General features: G+C 44.9%; 2 protein-coding genes across 6 annotated transcripts in view; one reads left to right on the top strand and one right to left on the bottom strand.

The window, feature by feature from the left end:
• Nucleotides 1–14,572, top strand: part of esr2b (estrogen receptor 2b) — a 90,524-nt gene extending 75,952 nt beyond the window's left edge. For 3 of the 5 annotated variants that reach the window (XM_037071641.1, XM_037071640.1, XM_037071642.1), the window contains 9 exons: nucleotides 1,457–1,966; nucleotides 2,897–3,096; nucleotides 3,188–3,304; nucleotides 4,062–4,412; nucleotides 5,991–6,129; nucleotides 8,723–8,856; nucleotides 11,138–11,321; nucleotides 11,477–11,806; nucleotides 12,408–14,572. In XM_037071641.1, the coding sequence (XP_036927536.1) occupies nucleotides 1,542–1,966; nucleotides 2,897–3,096; nucleotides 3,188–3,304; nucleotides 4,062–4,412; nucleotides 5,991–6,129; nucleotides 8,723–8,856; nucleotides 11,138–11,321; nucleotides 11,477–11,806; nucleotides 12,408–12,531 (2,004 nt within the window). In that variant the 5' untranslated portion in view covers nucleotides 1,457–1,541 and the 3' untranslated portion in view covers nucleotides 12,532–14,572. Of the gene's footprint in view, nucleotides 1–22; nucleotides 46–117; nucleotides 241–1,456; nucleotides 1,967–2,896; nucleotides 3,097–3,187; nucleotides 3,305–4,061; nucleotides 4,413–5,990; nucleotides 6,130–8,722; nucleotides 8,857–11,137; nucleotides 11,322–11,476; nucleotides 11,807–12,407 lie in introns of those variants that run through there. The other 2 variants (XM_037071643.1, XM_037071645.1) reach the window with 2 other exon arrangements.
• A 137-nt stretch (nucleotides 14,573–14,709) lies between these two features.
• The window catches only part of syne2b (spectrin repeat containing, nuclear envelope 2b), a 100,846-nt gene continuing 98,208 nt past the window's right edge, over nucleotides 14,710–17,347 (bottom strand). Inside the window, exons 126-128 of the mRNA XM_037072237.1 lie at nucleotides 16,928–17,002; nucleotides 16,753–16,829; nucleotides 14,710–16,448 (exon numbers count right to left, since the gene is read on the bottom strand). Of these exons, the coding sequence (XP_036928132.1) occupies nucleotides 16,238–16,448; nucleotides 16,753–16,829; nucleotides 16,928–17,002 (363 nt within the window). The 3' untranslated portion in view covers nucleotides 14,710–16,237. The remainder of the gene's footprint in view (nucleotides 16,449–16,752; nucleotides 16,830–16,927; nucleotides 17,003–17,347) is intronic.

Here is a 17,347-nt window from a genome sequence, read left to right on the forward strand (position 1 = left end):
GCTCAGTGTCCTATAAAGACTGATACCAGGCTGCAGAGTGAACAGGTAAGGCTGCATTGTTTTGCTCCAGGCCACTCTGACCTGACATGTGTGACACACATGTTGACTGTTGATTCGACCAACCTTGCGACTGTTTGGCATGACGTCTCCCGTCCACTCTGCAGCCGCCTCACAGCTCCTGAAAGCTTCGGAACAACAATATCTGAGCTCTTTGCTTCAGCGCCATGCCGGAAAGTGACGGTAGACATTTTTAAAACTGCACAAAGAAGAAATTTGTTTCCAGCAATCAGTGCTTGTGTTTGAATCTGATTTGTGTTTTTATCTGCTACATTTTGGGGCCAGTTTAGTTAATTGTCTTACCTGGTTAGTTGAGGATGGATTTTTAACTGATTTATCGTTTTGCTCTCTGGTGATGAGAAGTGTTGGTGTTGGTTTGGTTGTTGGACACTCGGCTCATCATACTTTGTTCTTTATATTCGCTTCAACGAGCGTCCAGTGAGTGAGTTTATAGGACAGACATGAAGAGGTAGAACAGAGCAATGAAAATAATTGAAATCAATAACGATGTCTGCTGAGTGTGTTCGAGCGTCCTGAACAATGAGGCAATCGATTATCGTTGTCGTAAGATTTTCATCTCGTGCATTTCATTTTCATTTACGCGATATCTCAGGAATGCCTGCAGGGAATTTCGTCAAATTTGGCACAAATATCCACTTGGACAGATTTTATGTTTTGGTGGTCAAAGGTTCTCAAAGGGTCATTGTGACCTCGTGTCTGTCCCATTATCACGGGCACCATATCTCAGGAACGCCTGGAAGGAAGGAATTGGCTTTAAAGATGATCTGATAAGAGAAATCTTGAAACTGAAATCTTCTGTGCTGTTGGGTTCAACGTGTCCAATCTTGTCCAATTTTTTTGTATGTGTTATTGAGGAAGAAAGCTCTTGAATCTGCACTTCAAGATTTTGCCACCATGTTAACAGAGAGACAGATATTAAAAATATACAACAGTGAATTATTAAGTGACGGCAGCTTTAATCAAGACTGGAAAAAATGAATCGGGACACCTTGGTGGAGCTTTATATATCCGTCATAATGTTTTAGCCAACGTAATCCTTTTCTTCAGAGAGCTAGAAATGCTTGCTAACATCAGCATGTTCTCATTCTCACAGTGACAGTGAGACACGCTGATGCTTTAAAGGGAATGTGGCATCTGGATTTCGTCTCATAAATCCAGTGATCAACTATACGTGGTGTGACGACCAGTGACGGAGGCAAAATGTTCATCTTAAAACAACAACGTAATTTATATCAGAACTAGAGAGTACATTGTGTTGAAAGAAGAGCAAAAAACGGCACTGAAAGCTTTTCTTCACGGTCTCGACACAGTGCTGAGTTGACTCTTGTTTTATTTGAACATCACCAGTTTAACCAGTGTTTCTCCCCCTCTGCCACAGGACCTGTCAGCACTAGAATATGCAATAGAGGAACCCGGTGCGTCATCACATCCATCATCCCTGTCGACAGTCGATCCCCCCTGACATGGCCTCGTCCCCCGAGCTGGATTCTCACTCACTGCTTCAGCTCCAGGAAGTCGACTCCAGCAAACCCTCGGAGAGGCCGAGCTCCCCGAGACAGCTCTCCGCCGCCTACAGCCCTCCGCTGGGCATGGACAGCCACACCGTCTGCATCCCGTCTCCGTACGCGGACAGCAGCCACGAGTACAACCACGGCCACGGACCCCTGAACTTTTACAGCCAGCCGGTGCTGAGCTACGCCAGGCAGCCCATCACTGACAGCCCATCTTACCTGTGCCCCTCCATCAGCCCGTCAGCCTTCTGGCCCTCCCACAGCCACCCCAGCATGCCCTCACTGGCTCTGCAGTGCCCTCAGCCTCGCATCTACAGCGAACCCAGCCCACATGCGCCCTGGCTGGAGCCCAAAGCCCACGCTGTCACCACCAGCAGGTAGGTGCACTGAGACTGGTGCATGGATGGAAATAGCTTCACTAATACAGCTTTTAAAAAAGACGGTGCTGAGTGCCAGGGAAGCTAAACGCAGGAGCTCGAGGGGAAATTGTCTTTGAAACTGGAAATTGTTCTGCCTTTAAATGACTGGCTCGAGGCTTTGTCTCATGACTTTCATCAAACGTGTTTTTGGCAAAAAGAAAAATGGCTTCACATTTGATTTGTGCAGATGTATTACAGTTCCCCTCGCAGTAATCTAGAACAATTTCTTCTATTTTGTGCTTATGGACTTTGACAGCCCAGAGCAGAACAAGGTTTCCCCATAGACTCTTTTATAAGCTGTAAATGTGTAATTCACTCGTCTTCAATAGACGACCAGCCAGACATGAAGTCAAGCTTGAGAAAACGGGATGAGAGAACGGGCCTCAGGTCCGATTCCAACCCTGAGCTGCTGCAGCGTCTCTCCATGATCCAGTGTTTGCTCCACCAGCTGGGCTTTGTAGACGCCCCTATACTGAGTTGTTGCATGCTTTCACTTTTTAACACCTTGGCAAAACAAACCGCTCACACGCTGAACTCCAGTGGATCACCAGGTCTGTGGCACACTGTGGTGTGGATCCGCTCGTCGGAGCTGCGAGGTTGAACCCACGTGATGACGTGTGTTGTGGTTCCACTCGCTTTCATCTGTGCCACCAGTTGATGACAGTCATAACTTCACTGGTCATGCTGCCGACTCACACACCCATTACGTTCAAATGATGAAGGCTGCGAAGTTTTCCCGGTGCAATTTTCCAGTCGACTGAAATGTAATTGTGGAGCGTCTTTGAAGAAAAGAGTACCTGTTGAGGGACTAACGACGGGTGAATGACGGGCTAAAATTCCAAATGTCAAGTTGTCCCTCGTTCACACCGTCTGTGTTTCTCCTGCCAGCGCCGTCATCAGCTGTAACAAGCCGCCGGGGAAGAGATCAGACGAGAGGGGGGAAGGCGTGAACTCCTCCTCGTGCGCCTCGGCGGTGGAGAAGGCCGACATGCACTTCTGCGCCGTGTGCCAAGACTACGCCTCGGGCTACCACTACGGCGTGTGGTCCTGCGAGGGCTGCAAGGCCTTTTTCAAGAGAAGTATCCAAGGTCCGTCCTTCTGTCCATGAATACTCACCATTCAGTCCTTCTCCTCATCCATCAAAAGAATTCTGCAGTCTTTCTTTTCCTTCTCCCGCAGGACACAATGACTACATCTGCCCCGCTACAAATCAATGCACTATCGACAAGAACCGCCGCAAAAGCTGCCAGGCCTGCCGCTTACGTAAATGCTACGAAGTGGGCATGATGAAGTGCGGTAGGTGCTCGCCTTTCACAATAATTGGACGTTACTTTGACGTTCTGTCATCTTCGTGCGGCTCGAAAGTTCAAGCACTTAGAGAGAGAAGGTCATGAGTGTTAGCTGTGACCTCATTATGGCATAAAAAAACGGAGAGACTTCTGAAAACACAGGATCAGAATCACAGAAATACAGTTTATCGTCCAGATCCAAAGCGTGCTTTTTATTTCAGTTCTTAAGTAACATTTTAACTTTATATTTTACTGTGATTTTGGGGTGCTAGCTGTTTCCCCTTGCTTTCAGTCTTTATGCTAAGCTAGGCTAACCATCTCCTGTCTGTATAAGAGGACAGTCTATCAATCCTCATCTAACTATTTGACAGAACTGTTGCTGTACTGTTTAAGAGCTGTAACAGAGGAGCTCACTGCGGATCTCTGGGCTCAGAATGTATTTTAAAAACCACTCGAGGTGAAAACTCTGGTCCTGATTTGAATTGGAAAATTTGCAAATGATTCTCCCTCGTAGATTTGTTAAGTGGCGCTCGGCCTTTTGAAAGTAGCAATTATGTCTGCAGAGACTTCCAGGAAATTTTGATCTCACTGTTTATTAAGAATGAGGTACTGATGTTGACATTTCCGTCTTCATCCCACGACTTCATAAAACATGTTTCAGTCTTTCTATGTTTCTCAATATTGACGGGGAGCTTGTACGTCTTTTAGGAAAGAGTTTTTTCTTCTAAAACTAAAAATAGAAACAAACGGTCCTCATCCACCAGGTGTAAGGCGCGAACGCTGCAGCTACCGAGGGGCCCGACACCGCCGCGGTGGACTCCAGCCTCGGGACCCCACGGGCAGAGGTCTGGTCAGGGTGGGACTGGGCTCTCGGGCCCAGCGGCACCTCCACCTGGAGGCTCCTCTGGCCCCGCTCCCTCAGGCCAAACGCGTTCACCACTCAGCCATGAGCCCGGAGGAGTTCATCTCCCGCATCATGGAGGCCGAGCCCCCGGAGATCTACCTCATGGAGGACATGAACAAACCCTTCACCGAGTCCAGCATGATGATGTCCCTCACCAACCTGGCCGACAAGGAACTGGTGCTCATGATCAGCTGGGCCAAAAAGATACCTGGTGAGATCATCTACTGTTCTCATCACTGGTTATTTGTTAATTGTAGGAAGATAATCTGACTCCAGCTTCTTAAATTTCAAAGTTTTTTATGTCTTTGGCTGAACTGAATATAAAAACATTTCTCCAGCAGCCCAGCGTGGACAAACCGAACTTCGCTGTGTCTTTCACATGTTTCAAGTTTTTTTTTTTAAATTTGCCACAGTCGTTTCATTTAAAATAGAAAATAAATGGGACAACACGAGAAACCATGCAGCAAATCTTTTGTGTGCATTATGGTTGTCACACTGAGTACTTGAGTCTCAGTATAGACGTGAACTTCTAATTTTAGTCCAGTTTACATGTAATCAAAGCGAGACGTGGGGACGTTCTGCTCATCTCGTCTGAGTAAAAGAGCCATTCAAGGTTAAGGTCAGGGTAAACACTCCCTCACGACAACTCTGGGTCAGTGGGAGCAGTTTGTCTTTGTCACCATCAACAGTGTGTGAAGTCTTAGAATACCTGAGAAACCCCTTGAAGGTGTTAAGGTAAAAACAAAGCGAGGGAACAGTAAACACATCCTCCGCCACGCCGCCAGTTCCATGATGGTTAAATACACAAACAAATGAGATAACGGCTGCGTGGAGAGACGGAGAACAGGCGCTCAAATGAATCATTAGCCTTTCATGTCTTGATATATAGGCTGCTCGTGATCCCGGCGTCCCGCTCCTGGTTTAAAGCCTCTTCCTCTCATTTTCTTCCTGTCTGATGCCTCTTGTCCTTTTCTCTCAGCCAGTGTTCAGCCCAGCAGGTAACTCCCCAGGAGAGGTGTTAATGTGACGGGATCACAAAGAGTCCCAGGTTTTTTTTATTTTTTTGGAATAAAGACACATTTTCCCAGTTTTTTTTTTTTTTTTTTACTTTTGACAGAAGTAAAAATGCGAGTGTGCTTTGTCTGCTTTACAGAAGAGCAGACAGGTGAGCCTCTGACAGCGATGATGTCATCATTATTCTCTGTAGTCGTGCTTTTTGAGATTTTATTATTTTTTTTACAGACATCAGAGAGAGTTATGTGGTTTTGTCTCGTGTTAGATGTGGGGAGATCTTTGGACTTATGTTACAGATGGTCCGGCCTCACCTGTGCAGCTGAACCACCTGAGATCAGACAGAACCACAGAGTTCTGATGAAAGCAACTTTTGTCTGTTGCACCGAAGCTTCAGTCCGACAAACATGTTGTTAATGAGTTCAAATGAATCTTGTACCTCCGCCGGCACAGCTGTGTGAATTTTGGGAGGTTCTGACACAAAGTCACACACACATCGTGTCGAACTTTGTGTACGAGTGTTTGTCCGTCTGCTGTTTTTGTTTCCAGGTTCTGCTGATCCAGTGTTCGTGCACAGAGGCTGTTAAAAGGCCACAGCAAAGAAAAAAGCAAACGTGGTGTTTAAAATGTGTTTCTGGAAGAGTGTGTCCAGTATCTTCTGATGTTTAATGTGGGAACATCTTCCATCCGTTAAATTTGCTCTTGAATCGAGGCAGAGGATGGAGAATACGGATGCAGGCTCTTTGTGGTGTTTCCTCACATCTCTCCGTGTCCTCAGGCTTCGTGGAGTTGAGTCTAGCGGATCAGATCCACCTGCTGAAGTGCTGCTGGCTGGAGATCCTGATGTTGGGCCTGATGTGGAGGTCCGTGGATCATCCTGGAAAACTCATCTTCTCTCCGGACTTCAAACTCAACAGGTGAGCGGGCTGAATGACTCTTCTACCTCCTGACATCAGCAGTTCTAACTCCTCTCGTGTGTTGATTAGAGAATTAATTTCCAGCACATTTTGATCGAGTTTGAGACCATCGCTGACTGCACACTCGCCAAGGAAAGAATAAAGTTCTGTGTCCGATAGTTGCTGACGGCAGCAGCCTCTATTTACGAGTTCATGGTGCTTGACTCTCTGGAACTGTGAGAGTCAGTCACGTGTGCAGCCTCCATATGTCTGTGTTGGTGGTTACAGTGTAATCCTCCCACATTGTTACACTGGTGACGAGTTGACATCACACAATAAACAGGGAGTCCAATCAAGCCTTGGAACAGTAAAAAGATATCAGCAGGGCTCACTGCAGATATATCTCTGCACCGCCGCCTCACTTTCATGCCAAATTTCTTTTATCACACGCTGTTCTCTTCCACGCCGACCTTCACCTTCGGCCACACAACAGTCGGCTGTTTCTGGCACCTCGCTTCACCCTTTGTATTCCCGGTAGGCTGGCTGTGATTAGGCTGCTGCTTCACCAGCAGCTTGGCTCTCTCTGGTGAACCGCAGTAAACTCACTGCTGTAATTTGTCTGCAGTAGCCGTAGTTAATGAACGTTAAAGCAACACGTGTTCATGCTGGTGTTCAAAGTGCAGTGAGGCGATGTCGCGTCCGGATCGTTGGCCGTCGATGTTGTTGCTGATGCAGTCTGCAGAACAGCGTGCGGCCGTGTGTTTTCACATATCAGACATGAACAGACGACATCAAGCTTTTACAAATCTTACTTTGAATGAGGTTCTCAGAGGAACCGTGTGGATTAGCAGTGCCGGACACTTGACTTGGTGACGGGACGACTGATTAGCAAAGCAACTTTCTTTTGTGCTGAACATGCTAGCAACAGTCCGTAACAGTAGCTTTACTCCATTTTGGTGTGTATATAATGTCAAATTTCTAAAAACGACAACGACTTTTTCCAAATGTTGTAACGATGCATTTTAAAATGAATCTTGGAGCTCTCCTCCCGTCTGAACCGGCTCCCCTAGTGGCAGAAATTACACTTTGTCTTGCTCTTGTTCGATCAGAAGTGTACATTTCTATGAGGATGCTGGAGTCTTTCACCTGCCGCTGGTAGGTTGAGTTCACTGCTCGAACTTTCTTCCCCCACTGCCACAGAAACGATCACTACAGGCTCAGGGTTAACCTTGATGTGTTTCCATAACACGGCTGTATTTTCCTCCGTGGAGTCGTTTCTCCTTGGACGCCGCAGGAAAACATCCTGGATGCAAATCCATCCTGACAAAAGACTCGAACAAAGCCAGAGAGCCAGAGAGTCGTTTTCTAATTTCCTCTCTGTCACCGAGTCTTTCTGCCCCGTGGATCTCCTTTCATTCTCCCTCTCACACATCAGTCACCTTCACTGTCTCCACTAATTAAATCACTTTGTCTTATGAAGGACTCAGAAGATTAAACAGGTTTGTAGAGAGAAGCTGGGAGTCTCAAAATCAAAGATTGTCGAGTCGAAGGTGCAAACAGGACCATAGTCGCTGTTTTTGAAGCCAATCAACACGTAGGAAATCGTTTTGGGAACACACGTGAGGAGGTTTATCTTCAGGTCACCGCATAAATTATCATCACAGCGGTAACGTACGTTTATTCTGCATCTTTGGTGCATTTTTAATATCAAACTCGCAGCATTTACAAAACTCTGGGGACCATGTTGTCTGTTAGTGTGAATTAATAAGCTGCAGTGTTATCAGGTTGAGAACACACCTGCCAACAGGGAAGTTGAAGACAGTGGAGGTGGGTTGTGTTGAAGATGTTTGGATTCTCGTGTGATAACCTTGTTTAAAACTCACGTCGCCGCACATCTCCAGTCTATGACAGTGATTCAGTCAGTCATCCTTCATTTACAGTCGGGAGATAATTGAGGAATGACGCTCGTGAAACCTTCAGTCAACATTTGTTTTCAGTCGTGTCTGTCTGTCTGTCAGTTTGTCGGCAGGTTTACACAAAAACTACTTAACAGATTTCCACAAAAGTCCGATGGAGGACGGCTGTCGGCCCAGAACAGAACCCTGTTAACTTTTGGCTGGATCGTTTTTCAACAGACTTGTTAATGTCTCAGGGATCTTGATTTAATACATCTGGTGTATTAAGTTGGCTGGCACCTCTGTGTGATTACAATTTGACGCGGATCCAAATAAAAATCTGGTTCCAGCAGATTTAAATATGTTTTGTCTGATATTGGATTAGACTTGATTGAGTTTGCAGGGACTCTTGGGCCTTGGAATGGAAATTTCTGCTTGATATTCGACTTGTAGTCTGGTGTGCACGGTTGTGTGGATGTCAAGGTTTTCACTGGACCGGAAGGATACTGAAAACTCAAAACCTGCATCCAGAAAGTCTCTTAAACATTTTTGTTGTTCCGTTTGTCTGTCACTTCTTCTTCCATCTGTTTTTCTTTATCTCCACCTTCTGTCTTCTCTTTGTCTGGTTTTGTTCTTAATTATTTCATTTCCCCCCGAATCAAAATATGTATTCAGTGGCTTCATGTGCTGATGATTGTTCTCTGCCTGTGTGTCTGCAGGGAGGAGGGACAGTGTGTGGAGGGCATCATGGAGATTTTCGACATGCTGCTGGCAGCCACGTCTCGGTTTCGTGAGCTGAAGCTTCAGAGGGAGGAGTACGTCTGTCTGAAGGCCATGATCCTCCTCAACTCCTGTGAGTGTCACATGCACAGACGGACCGCAGCCATCGCTTTATTCCCTAAAAAACAATCCCGTCCAATCAGTGCAGCAGAGGATGTTTGGTGTTTTCACGTAACTCAGATGAGTTTGTCCCAGTGATTTATTGTGGTTACTTAACCTCTAATCTGGAAGGATCTGCATCTTTCTGAGGAGCATTTGAAGGCCAAAAAAGACTAGACCGTCCCATTTAACAACAGCTGACGAGGTTAACAAGGTCTCTGAAGGACTCGCCTTCGAAAACCACAAAGGCCGAGTCCTTCAGAGGAGGCCGACCCTGAACTGAGACTCAGGAAGGATCTCCGGTGTTGAGGAAAGTTGGCAGCTGCTGTGAAACGAAGAGTCTATTTTTACAGCACCAGTGATTGAAGGTTGTGTAATTATCCAATTAATGATATTAAACTGTGTTTTGGACTTTATAAATTATTATAATGGATGTCGTCGTGGAATAAGAGACGAGTTTGATGCACTACTGAAACACACACGTGCTAATTTGTTAGCTTGAACTGAATCTTTAGAGAATTGAAGCTTTTTCTAACGACTGTAACAGGTTTAACTTGAATTCTAAGTAAAGAGAACAAATGTTAAACTATCAGATCACATGTTGTTGGTCTTTAACTGTGGGTCACAAACCTTTACAGTAATGTCCTCACTTAAAAATATTGTTTTAGCCCAGAACGAACCCTGACGAACGTAATCGCTTTCCTAGATAAAGATTGAATCTTGTTTCCAGTTTTCACTCCTGTCCCTCATTTTCTTGCTCGTTCCGAGCATTTGAGTACTTTGAATTCACACCGTCCGTCACAATGTTTATTTTCATCCAGCTCTGATTAAAACATCAGAATATCTCCTGGGTGAGAGATCTGACTCAGTGGATCTGGAGTTTCTGGGTGTTTCTCGTGTCTCATTGATTTACAGTCAGTGTTGGTCTCCAGTGTTGCACTTCGCTGCTCTCTTGGATGTGGTTCCATTAAACACAGAGGTGAATCCTCCCACAGAAGTCAGATTGGCAGAACTTGCAGCTTGTTTGAAGAGGATTTTGGATGAAACGAGCCGTGCAGATGGACTTTTATTGGCCCCGCAGCGTTTGTTATTTAACCTTTGCCGTGGTCACAGTGTCCTCTCACACAGCCGCCACTGTACAGGTTTCATCGAGGTGATCAAACTCACCGCACGGCCTCGCAGAGTTTAACACAAGTTGTTCAGACACACACACACACACACACACACACACACTCTCAGGGTCCTCTGCCAGACTCTGTTCCCTCTGTTGACTCTGCTCGGCTGCAGCTGGGCTGAAAAAAGGAACAAATTGTGAAAGAAGTGAAATCGAGTCTGAAAAGTCAAACAGGGAGGGATGTCAGGATTTATGTATTTTGACAGACGGAGCACGGTGGCGCAACTGCTCAGCCGAGTCCACTGTTGTGGTTCTGGAGGACAGGGTCGATCCGCAGCTCGTCCGTCCTCTCCGCTGCCCTCTAGTGTTTGATCCGGAACGTCCATCACGATGCCAGAAGTGGTGGACGACGAGTCGGATGGCTGGATGTGTAAAAGCAGTGGTGACGGTTTGATACGAGAAATTAAGTTTTGGGGAGAATTTTTTTTAATTCGTGTTTTGAAAAAAACATTTTGGGCAGGAGAACAAAGTTCTTTTTCTTCACAATGTAATGTGTTACAAAAAGAAAAATGAGCCTCAAAAAAACGAAATTTCTTCCTGCAAAACTCTTTTTTTTAAACTCCTTCCCACATACAAAAAAAAGAATGATCATTTTCCTGTAATTTTTTTCCACTTTTCTCCTGAAATTTTTCCATTTGGTTCAACATTCATGGGAAAAAAAAAAATTCACAGATGGAAAGAAATTAAGAAACTCAAGAAATATTATTTCCACCAGTTCTCAAGTCATAAACTGAGCAGAGACAATAATTCAGATCAGACTGAGGAAAGGATCGATCACTGTCCTGCAAAACATTCACAGATTACAAAAACATGGAGAAATGTTGATGTCTCTCAAAACACTTCTCATTAGTTGAAAAAACATTTTCATTTAAAAAAAAATGTTTTCTTACTGAATTTATGATTCTCAGAGGATGAATCTTTTATATTTTCCAGAGGGTAAAATGACTTTTAACTCAAATCTGGAAAGGAATGTGTTGAGTAAAGCAGAAGATCAATTAACAGAAGATCAATATCCACTCAGTACTTAATCCTCCTCGGATGTAAATCTCCTGCTGACATGTTTCCGTGCTCCGTGTTGCAGATCTGTGTACGAACTCCCCTCAGACCGCCGAGGAGCTGGAGAGCAGGACCAAGCTGCTGCGTCTGCTGGACTCGGTGATCGATGCTCTGGTCTGGGCCATTTCCAAGCTGGGCCTGACGACCCAGCAGCAGACTCTGCGCCTGGGACACCTCACCATGCTGCTTTCCCACATCCGCCACGTCAGGTACGGCCAGACAGAGAGGAAAATAGTGCGACTGCAGCAGAATCCAGAGGAGAGGACGGAAAAACACACACAGACGTTTAATACACCAGCCGACACGCAGACAATAACGCTCACGTGTTCAGTTAAACTCACTGTCGTCCTCCGTCCGTCCACAGCAACAAGGGCATGGACCACCTGTCCACCATGAAGAGGAAGAACGTGGTGCTGGTCTACGACCTCCTCCTGGAGATGTTGGACGCCAACACCAGCAGCAGCGGCAGTCAGGAGTCCTCATCGATCTCCGAGACGTACCCCGACCAGCACCGGTACCCGCAAGCTTCGTCTCACCTGCAGCCGGGCTCGGACCAGGCCGCCGCCGACCACACCGCCGTGCCTCCATGTGGGCCCGCCGAGGCCCCGGTACTGGACGGACACCTGCAGGCTCTAACCCTCCAGTCCTCGCCCCACTTCCAGAGCTTAGAGATGACTCACATGGACAGCAGCGAGTAAGTGATCAATCAAAACATCAAAGATCCAATTTATTACCAAGAATTAAAGAGTTCTACTGGATTAAAATGTAAAGTGACACGGTGGAGCTTAGTTTTGGAAGGATTTGGGGAAAGAAGGAATGTGAGAAGATGAAGAGAAAAGTTGCAAAGAAAAGAAATGATGGCGGATGTGAGCCGGGAAAAAAAATAGGGAGGATGGTTATAAAGAAAGACACGAGCAGAGGGATGAAAAAGTAAAATGGAGGGAGGAGAGAAGAGTAAAGAATGAAGAAAAGGAAAAAAGGAGGCAGGTCGGAGGGAAAGAATGAAAGAAACTAGAGAAGATTTAATTAGCAAGGAAGAAAATGAGGGAGGACAGTTGTAAGGTTGGAAAAAAAGAAGGTGTGAAGGAAAAAGTGAGGGAGAAGAAGAGAAGTAACAGGAGAGAAGATAAACAGAAAAAGACAGATGAAGCAAAGGAAAGAAATATAGGAAATGAGGGAAGAGAAAGGAATTTAAGAAGAAAGGGTCTGAAGAAAGGGAGGAAAGACAAGGAAATCAAAGATGGAAAGCCGTGTGTGCGTGTCGAGCTGGTTGTTAAGAGCGTCTTCCCTCTCAGGTACATCCACCCGGAGCAGTGGTCCCTGGAAACACGAGATGCAGCTCCGTTGGTGGACGGCTCGGTGGACTACATGAGCCCCGATCCCACTGTGATGGAGACCGACTTGGTGAACGGACTGTAAGAGACTCACTGAGACTGAACCATGACGGCTCTCCGTCCCCCAAAGATCCACAGAAGGAAACAAACAAACAAAAAGGACAATAAACGTAGAAAAAAACAAAGTGCTGTCGTGAGGTAAAGTTTTTTTTTTTTCCCACTCTCGTTGAGATGTTTTTAGTCCTCGGAGGACAAGAACGATTTTGATCGAATGTATATTTTGTGTGCGTAAAATATTTCTTGTGAATGTGCACTACAGCAGGTGTTCACGGGAACATCGCTGAACTTCTGCCAGTCAGTTCGAGCTCTTTTTTGATAACCAGTATTTGTATCTCTCTTTTTTCAACCTTGGTGTAACATCCAGGAAAAGCTGTGTGCAGTCCGTCTGCAGGGACTCGTGGGAAGGTGCATGTGGTCCGTACAGCTAACACTGATTTCCATAAGCTTTGGTAGTCACATGGCTTTAGAGCGGGCGGCGTTTTCTATCACACTGTGGTGTTTTTTCCTCCTTCACAGCTACTATGTACTTTGGTGTTTTCAATCGGTGCCTGTTAATCTGGGATTTTCTACTCTCTTTGTGCAAACTTCAAGTGTCAGTGGAGTCAAACAGCAGCAGTTTGTGGCCTTTTTATCAAAACGACTGTTAGCAGCAGCTTTCTCTTCTCTTCATGTGGCGACACTAAGGCTGGATTTACACACCGCATGAGGCTCGGGATCGATCTCAGTTCACACTCGGCACCAGCAACACCGAAAAGTTAAGGTCAGATTTAACTCGGTACACTGTTGATGACTCTAAACTGTCCGACCAAACTCTTTAAATCTAATCTGATCTACTTTAACTGAGTGAAATAAAATGTTTTATTGGAAAAAAGAACAAATATTTTGCGGGAAAAAAAAGTCCTGGAGAAAGAATTTCAGGGGATTTTCTTTTTTTTAATATGTTCCGTTCCTTTTCCTTTCTGCTTAATCCTCGAGGGTCGCGGGATGCTGCCGCTTCCCCCCCTAAGGGGCTTACTGGGGCCACATCCTGTTCTACTCGATGGGCGAAGGCCACGGCACATCCTGGATGTCAACTTTTGAAAAAAAAAAAATTTTAAAAAGAAAAAAAAAAATCTGAATAATTTTTGTGTCAAAATTAATGTAAAACTGAGTGAAATAACGTGTTTTTGGAAGAAAGAAAAAAGCCTTGCAAAAAATAAATAAATAATTCTGCTGTTTCACATGTGGAAAAACCAGAATCTCTTAATGTTTTTGTTTAATGTTTATTTCTTAAACTGAATCATCTGAGGAACTGAACGTGACGTAGTCATCGATGTTCTTTTACATCTTTTTAAATTTATGCACGTTGTTAAACTGAACAACATGTGAAGGAATCTGAACATCAGTCCAGGCTTGTTTTGTTTCTTGGCTTCAGTCAGGATGACCGATTACAACTATCTGTCTTCTCATGTCAGAACCTCAGACATGTTCGCTGTGGTGTTTTTCATTATGTTTCTCATTCATCACACCGCTGGCACCAGAACAGCCCATTCGGTACCATCCAAGCTCAAAGTGCTTTGTTGCGACACGGCCAAACAAACAAATGTTTGGATAAACGCTCCAAACGCAACATGTAGGTCGTTTCTTTTTGACGTCCGGTGACGAGCAGCGTCACTCTGCTGCCAGTGTAAATCCAACCTTAGTGCCAGATTCTCCCACCGCTGCGCATAGACAGGTTCATGTTCACTATCCTCTCTTTCCTGATGTCTGTGGCTTGTACATGCATGCAAACACACACACACACACACACACACACACACACACACACACACACACACACACACACACACACACACACCTCCACATCATGTTGGTTTGTGCACAACAACACACACGTTTCAGATTCATGTTGCAGTTCGTGCCGGTCGAAGCTGTCGGCTCTCTAACACAGTGATGCAGTAAAACAACATACAGACCCAACGTCATGGCAAACACAGTTTATTGTCGATCAAAAAAAAAACAAAAAAACAAAGACAATCTATACATCCCATAAATAAGAGTTCACAAAATAAATCAAACTTTACACACTTTGTCGTTTGTCTCTGTTTCTGCTGGCGCTCTGCGCAGTGTGAGGTCGAGTTTCTGTACAGATCCATCGAACGAACACTGAGATTCAAATCAATTCACACATTCAAACATTTAGGATCAATAATATTAACACAGGTAAAAGTACGTACCTTTATTGTTATCTGATTGTGCATGTACACAGTTTACATTCAATGCCCAAAGGATCGCTTACATTCATGTTCTACTCAAAGTGTGGCGTGTTGGATTTTGCTGAACGGCAGTGCGATATGTTGTCGCTGCTGTTAATCTCTTAACACAGGACTTCCTGTCTAATATTGCTCCATCGATGTTGATCACACCTAAAATTTCACCTAAAAGCTGCCTCAGATCAGCTGCGTGACGTGAAATCGTCGCTCACAGTACCAGAATCTTAACTCTGCAGCTGTTGGTTTGCCGTTTTTGGTTTGCACAGCTGCAAATCGAGGTGCGGACGAGACGCTGACGCCATCGTACGAAGCTGCAAGTCAGTGTGATAACAACATCGCACGATGCACTGCCGCCCGAAAGAGGCGTCTTCAAAAACGCAGGATATGTTGCAGAGAGGATTAAAACTTAATCCTGTCAGTCTGGTAACACTTGGAAAGTTTAAAAACAGCTGCACCATTACATGACTTTATTCCCAGTGAAATTAAAGGAGGGTTTAGTTGAAAACAACTAAACTCCAGCGGCGTGACGATGTTGCTCGGCAGGATGTGTGGACAGACAGTGTTAATGCTATCATGTTGGCTTAATGTTTAATCGCTGATGTGCGCCCTCTAGTGGTCAAAATCTCCTCATGCAGCTTTAATTTGAGCCTTTTTTTTGCAAAAGTTTTAGGTTTGGTGCTTGAATATTCACAAATGATCTCAAACACTGGCCGTCTATCAGTCGTTTCATTATATCGGCTCTCACAAAAAGAGAGCACCAAAAATTCAGTGTATTAATCTGGTACAAGTTTGAAAAGCCACAAATATACAATACAAAAGCATCTCAGATTATTTCCCCGTGTTAAATTACTTTCTCAGCGCCACGCTCACACACAGAAATAATAATTTATCTATTCTTTTTCTCAGTAGTTTGCCCTTATATACAAAATTCATCCATTTAAAAGTACATTATTTGATAGAAAGGCATGTCTGCAGACGAGTCACTGCCATCATTTAAAAAAGACCTTTTATATCTTAAATATCTCTAAAAAGAGCAAAACCAAAAAACTTCAACCGTCTCTTTTCTGTACAAAATGTTCAACACGTGGCTCCTGCTGTGACGAACGGTAAAAATAGCTGCAGTGGTAGAAAAATGGCTCCTCGATCGCTGGGTGCTTTGGTTATAATGGTCCTTCATCCTTCTGATTAGATCTCAGACTGTAGTGAAGTACAAAAAAAATGAAAATGTAACGTCTGTATTAAAATAAATCTTGACTTTTGTGATGTTCCGTGGGGACGTTTGATGGCAAAGCTACATATAAAACTGACAAAACTTCAAAATAAGTCGGTGATATGGCTTCTGTTTTGTTTCAGAACTGTGGAGCGCCACAAAAAAATAAATACATTTTTTTAAATACACCGTCAAAAAACACAGATGAAGCTTTCAGACGTGAAGGGGTCAGCTCAGGACTTCAGCCTCGAGACGACCTGGCGGCGTTTTCATGTGGGCGGAGGGCCGTTGGTGTAGCGCAGCATGGGGTAGAAGGAGCGGGCGAAGTTGTTGGACAGGGTGCAGCTGTAGTCCTCCTCAGACAGCGGCACCAGGCAGGCCAGAACCAGCAGCATGAAGAAGAGCAGGTGCAGGGGGAAGGCAGCCCGGAGGACCCGGTAGAAGAGGGGTCGGTGTGGGGACGAATCCCTCCGATCCTCCCTGGAAGACAGAAGTTACAGATTGTTAAGACGGTTTATTTGAGACTTTACAACAAAAGTTCAACAGCAAAACCTGAACTCATGTCCTCTTAAAAAGTTAATTATGACTTTTCCCTAATTCTGACAGATTTTTTTCCAGGTTCAGTCAACTAATCTTTATTTGTACGGTGCTGATACACAACAAAAGTCATCTCACGACACTTTCCAAACTGAGCAGGTCCAAAAAACTGCCTTTTAACAGGCAGAAACCCAGAGGAGAACCAGACTCAGCACCATGAACAAATCCCAGACAGAAATCTTAAAACCTGATATGCATCTGATCTTCAACCTGCCTTCTCGTTGCTGGTAGTCCAGCTGCGGCAGCTTGAAGACCGGCCTCCTCCTGCAGCAACAAACAAGTCAGAGGTGTTAATCACTTTTGTCCTGACGTCTGGAGCTAAAATCAATGCAGCCACAGGTGAACATCGAGGCGTGCTGTACCTTGTGCAGCAGCAGAGGAGAGGCGAGCGTTCCCAGACCGATGCTGTCCATCTCAGAGCTGCTCGGGCAGGTTTCCTGTGACACAGACAGCAAACAGACTGTCAGACAAACCCGAGCCAGCCGGGTCAATACGGCCGTCAGTACCACCTTCCTCAAAACAAGGAAGGTGTTGTTCTGAGGAAGGTCGTACTGACACACTGACTTCAGACTGACATATGTTGTTTTTAATCTGTCGACTGCAGATATTTATACAGCCAATCAGCTTTACAGTCACCTGTCTGTTACAAAACATACCGTCAATTGTCTTAACAATGTTTGAACTGACAGGTCTGCAAATTCAAAACAGTTTCTTAATCATTTCCAAGAAACTTCCTGGAAAGAACTTTTTTGCAGTTTGGCACCATTTAAAGTAAAAATCGA

Source organism: Acanthopagrus latus, chromosome 16 (assembly GCF_904848185.1).
Source record: "Acanthopagrus latus isolate v.2019 chromosome 16, fAcaLat1.1, whole genome shotgun sequence".
In the NCBI taxonomy this organism is placed as follows: Eukaryota; Metazoa; Chordata; class Actinopteri; order Spariformes; family Sparidae; genus Acanthopagrus; species Acanthopagrus latus.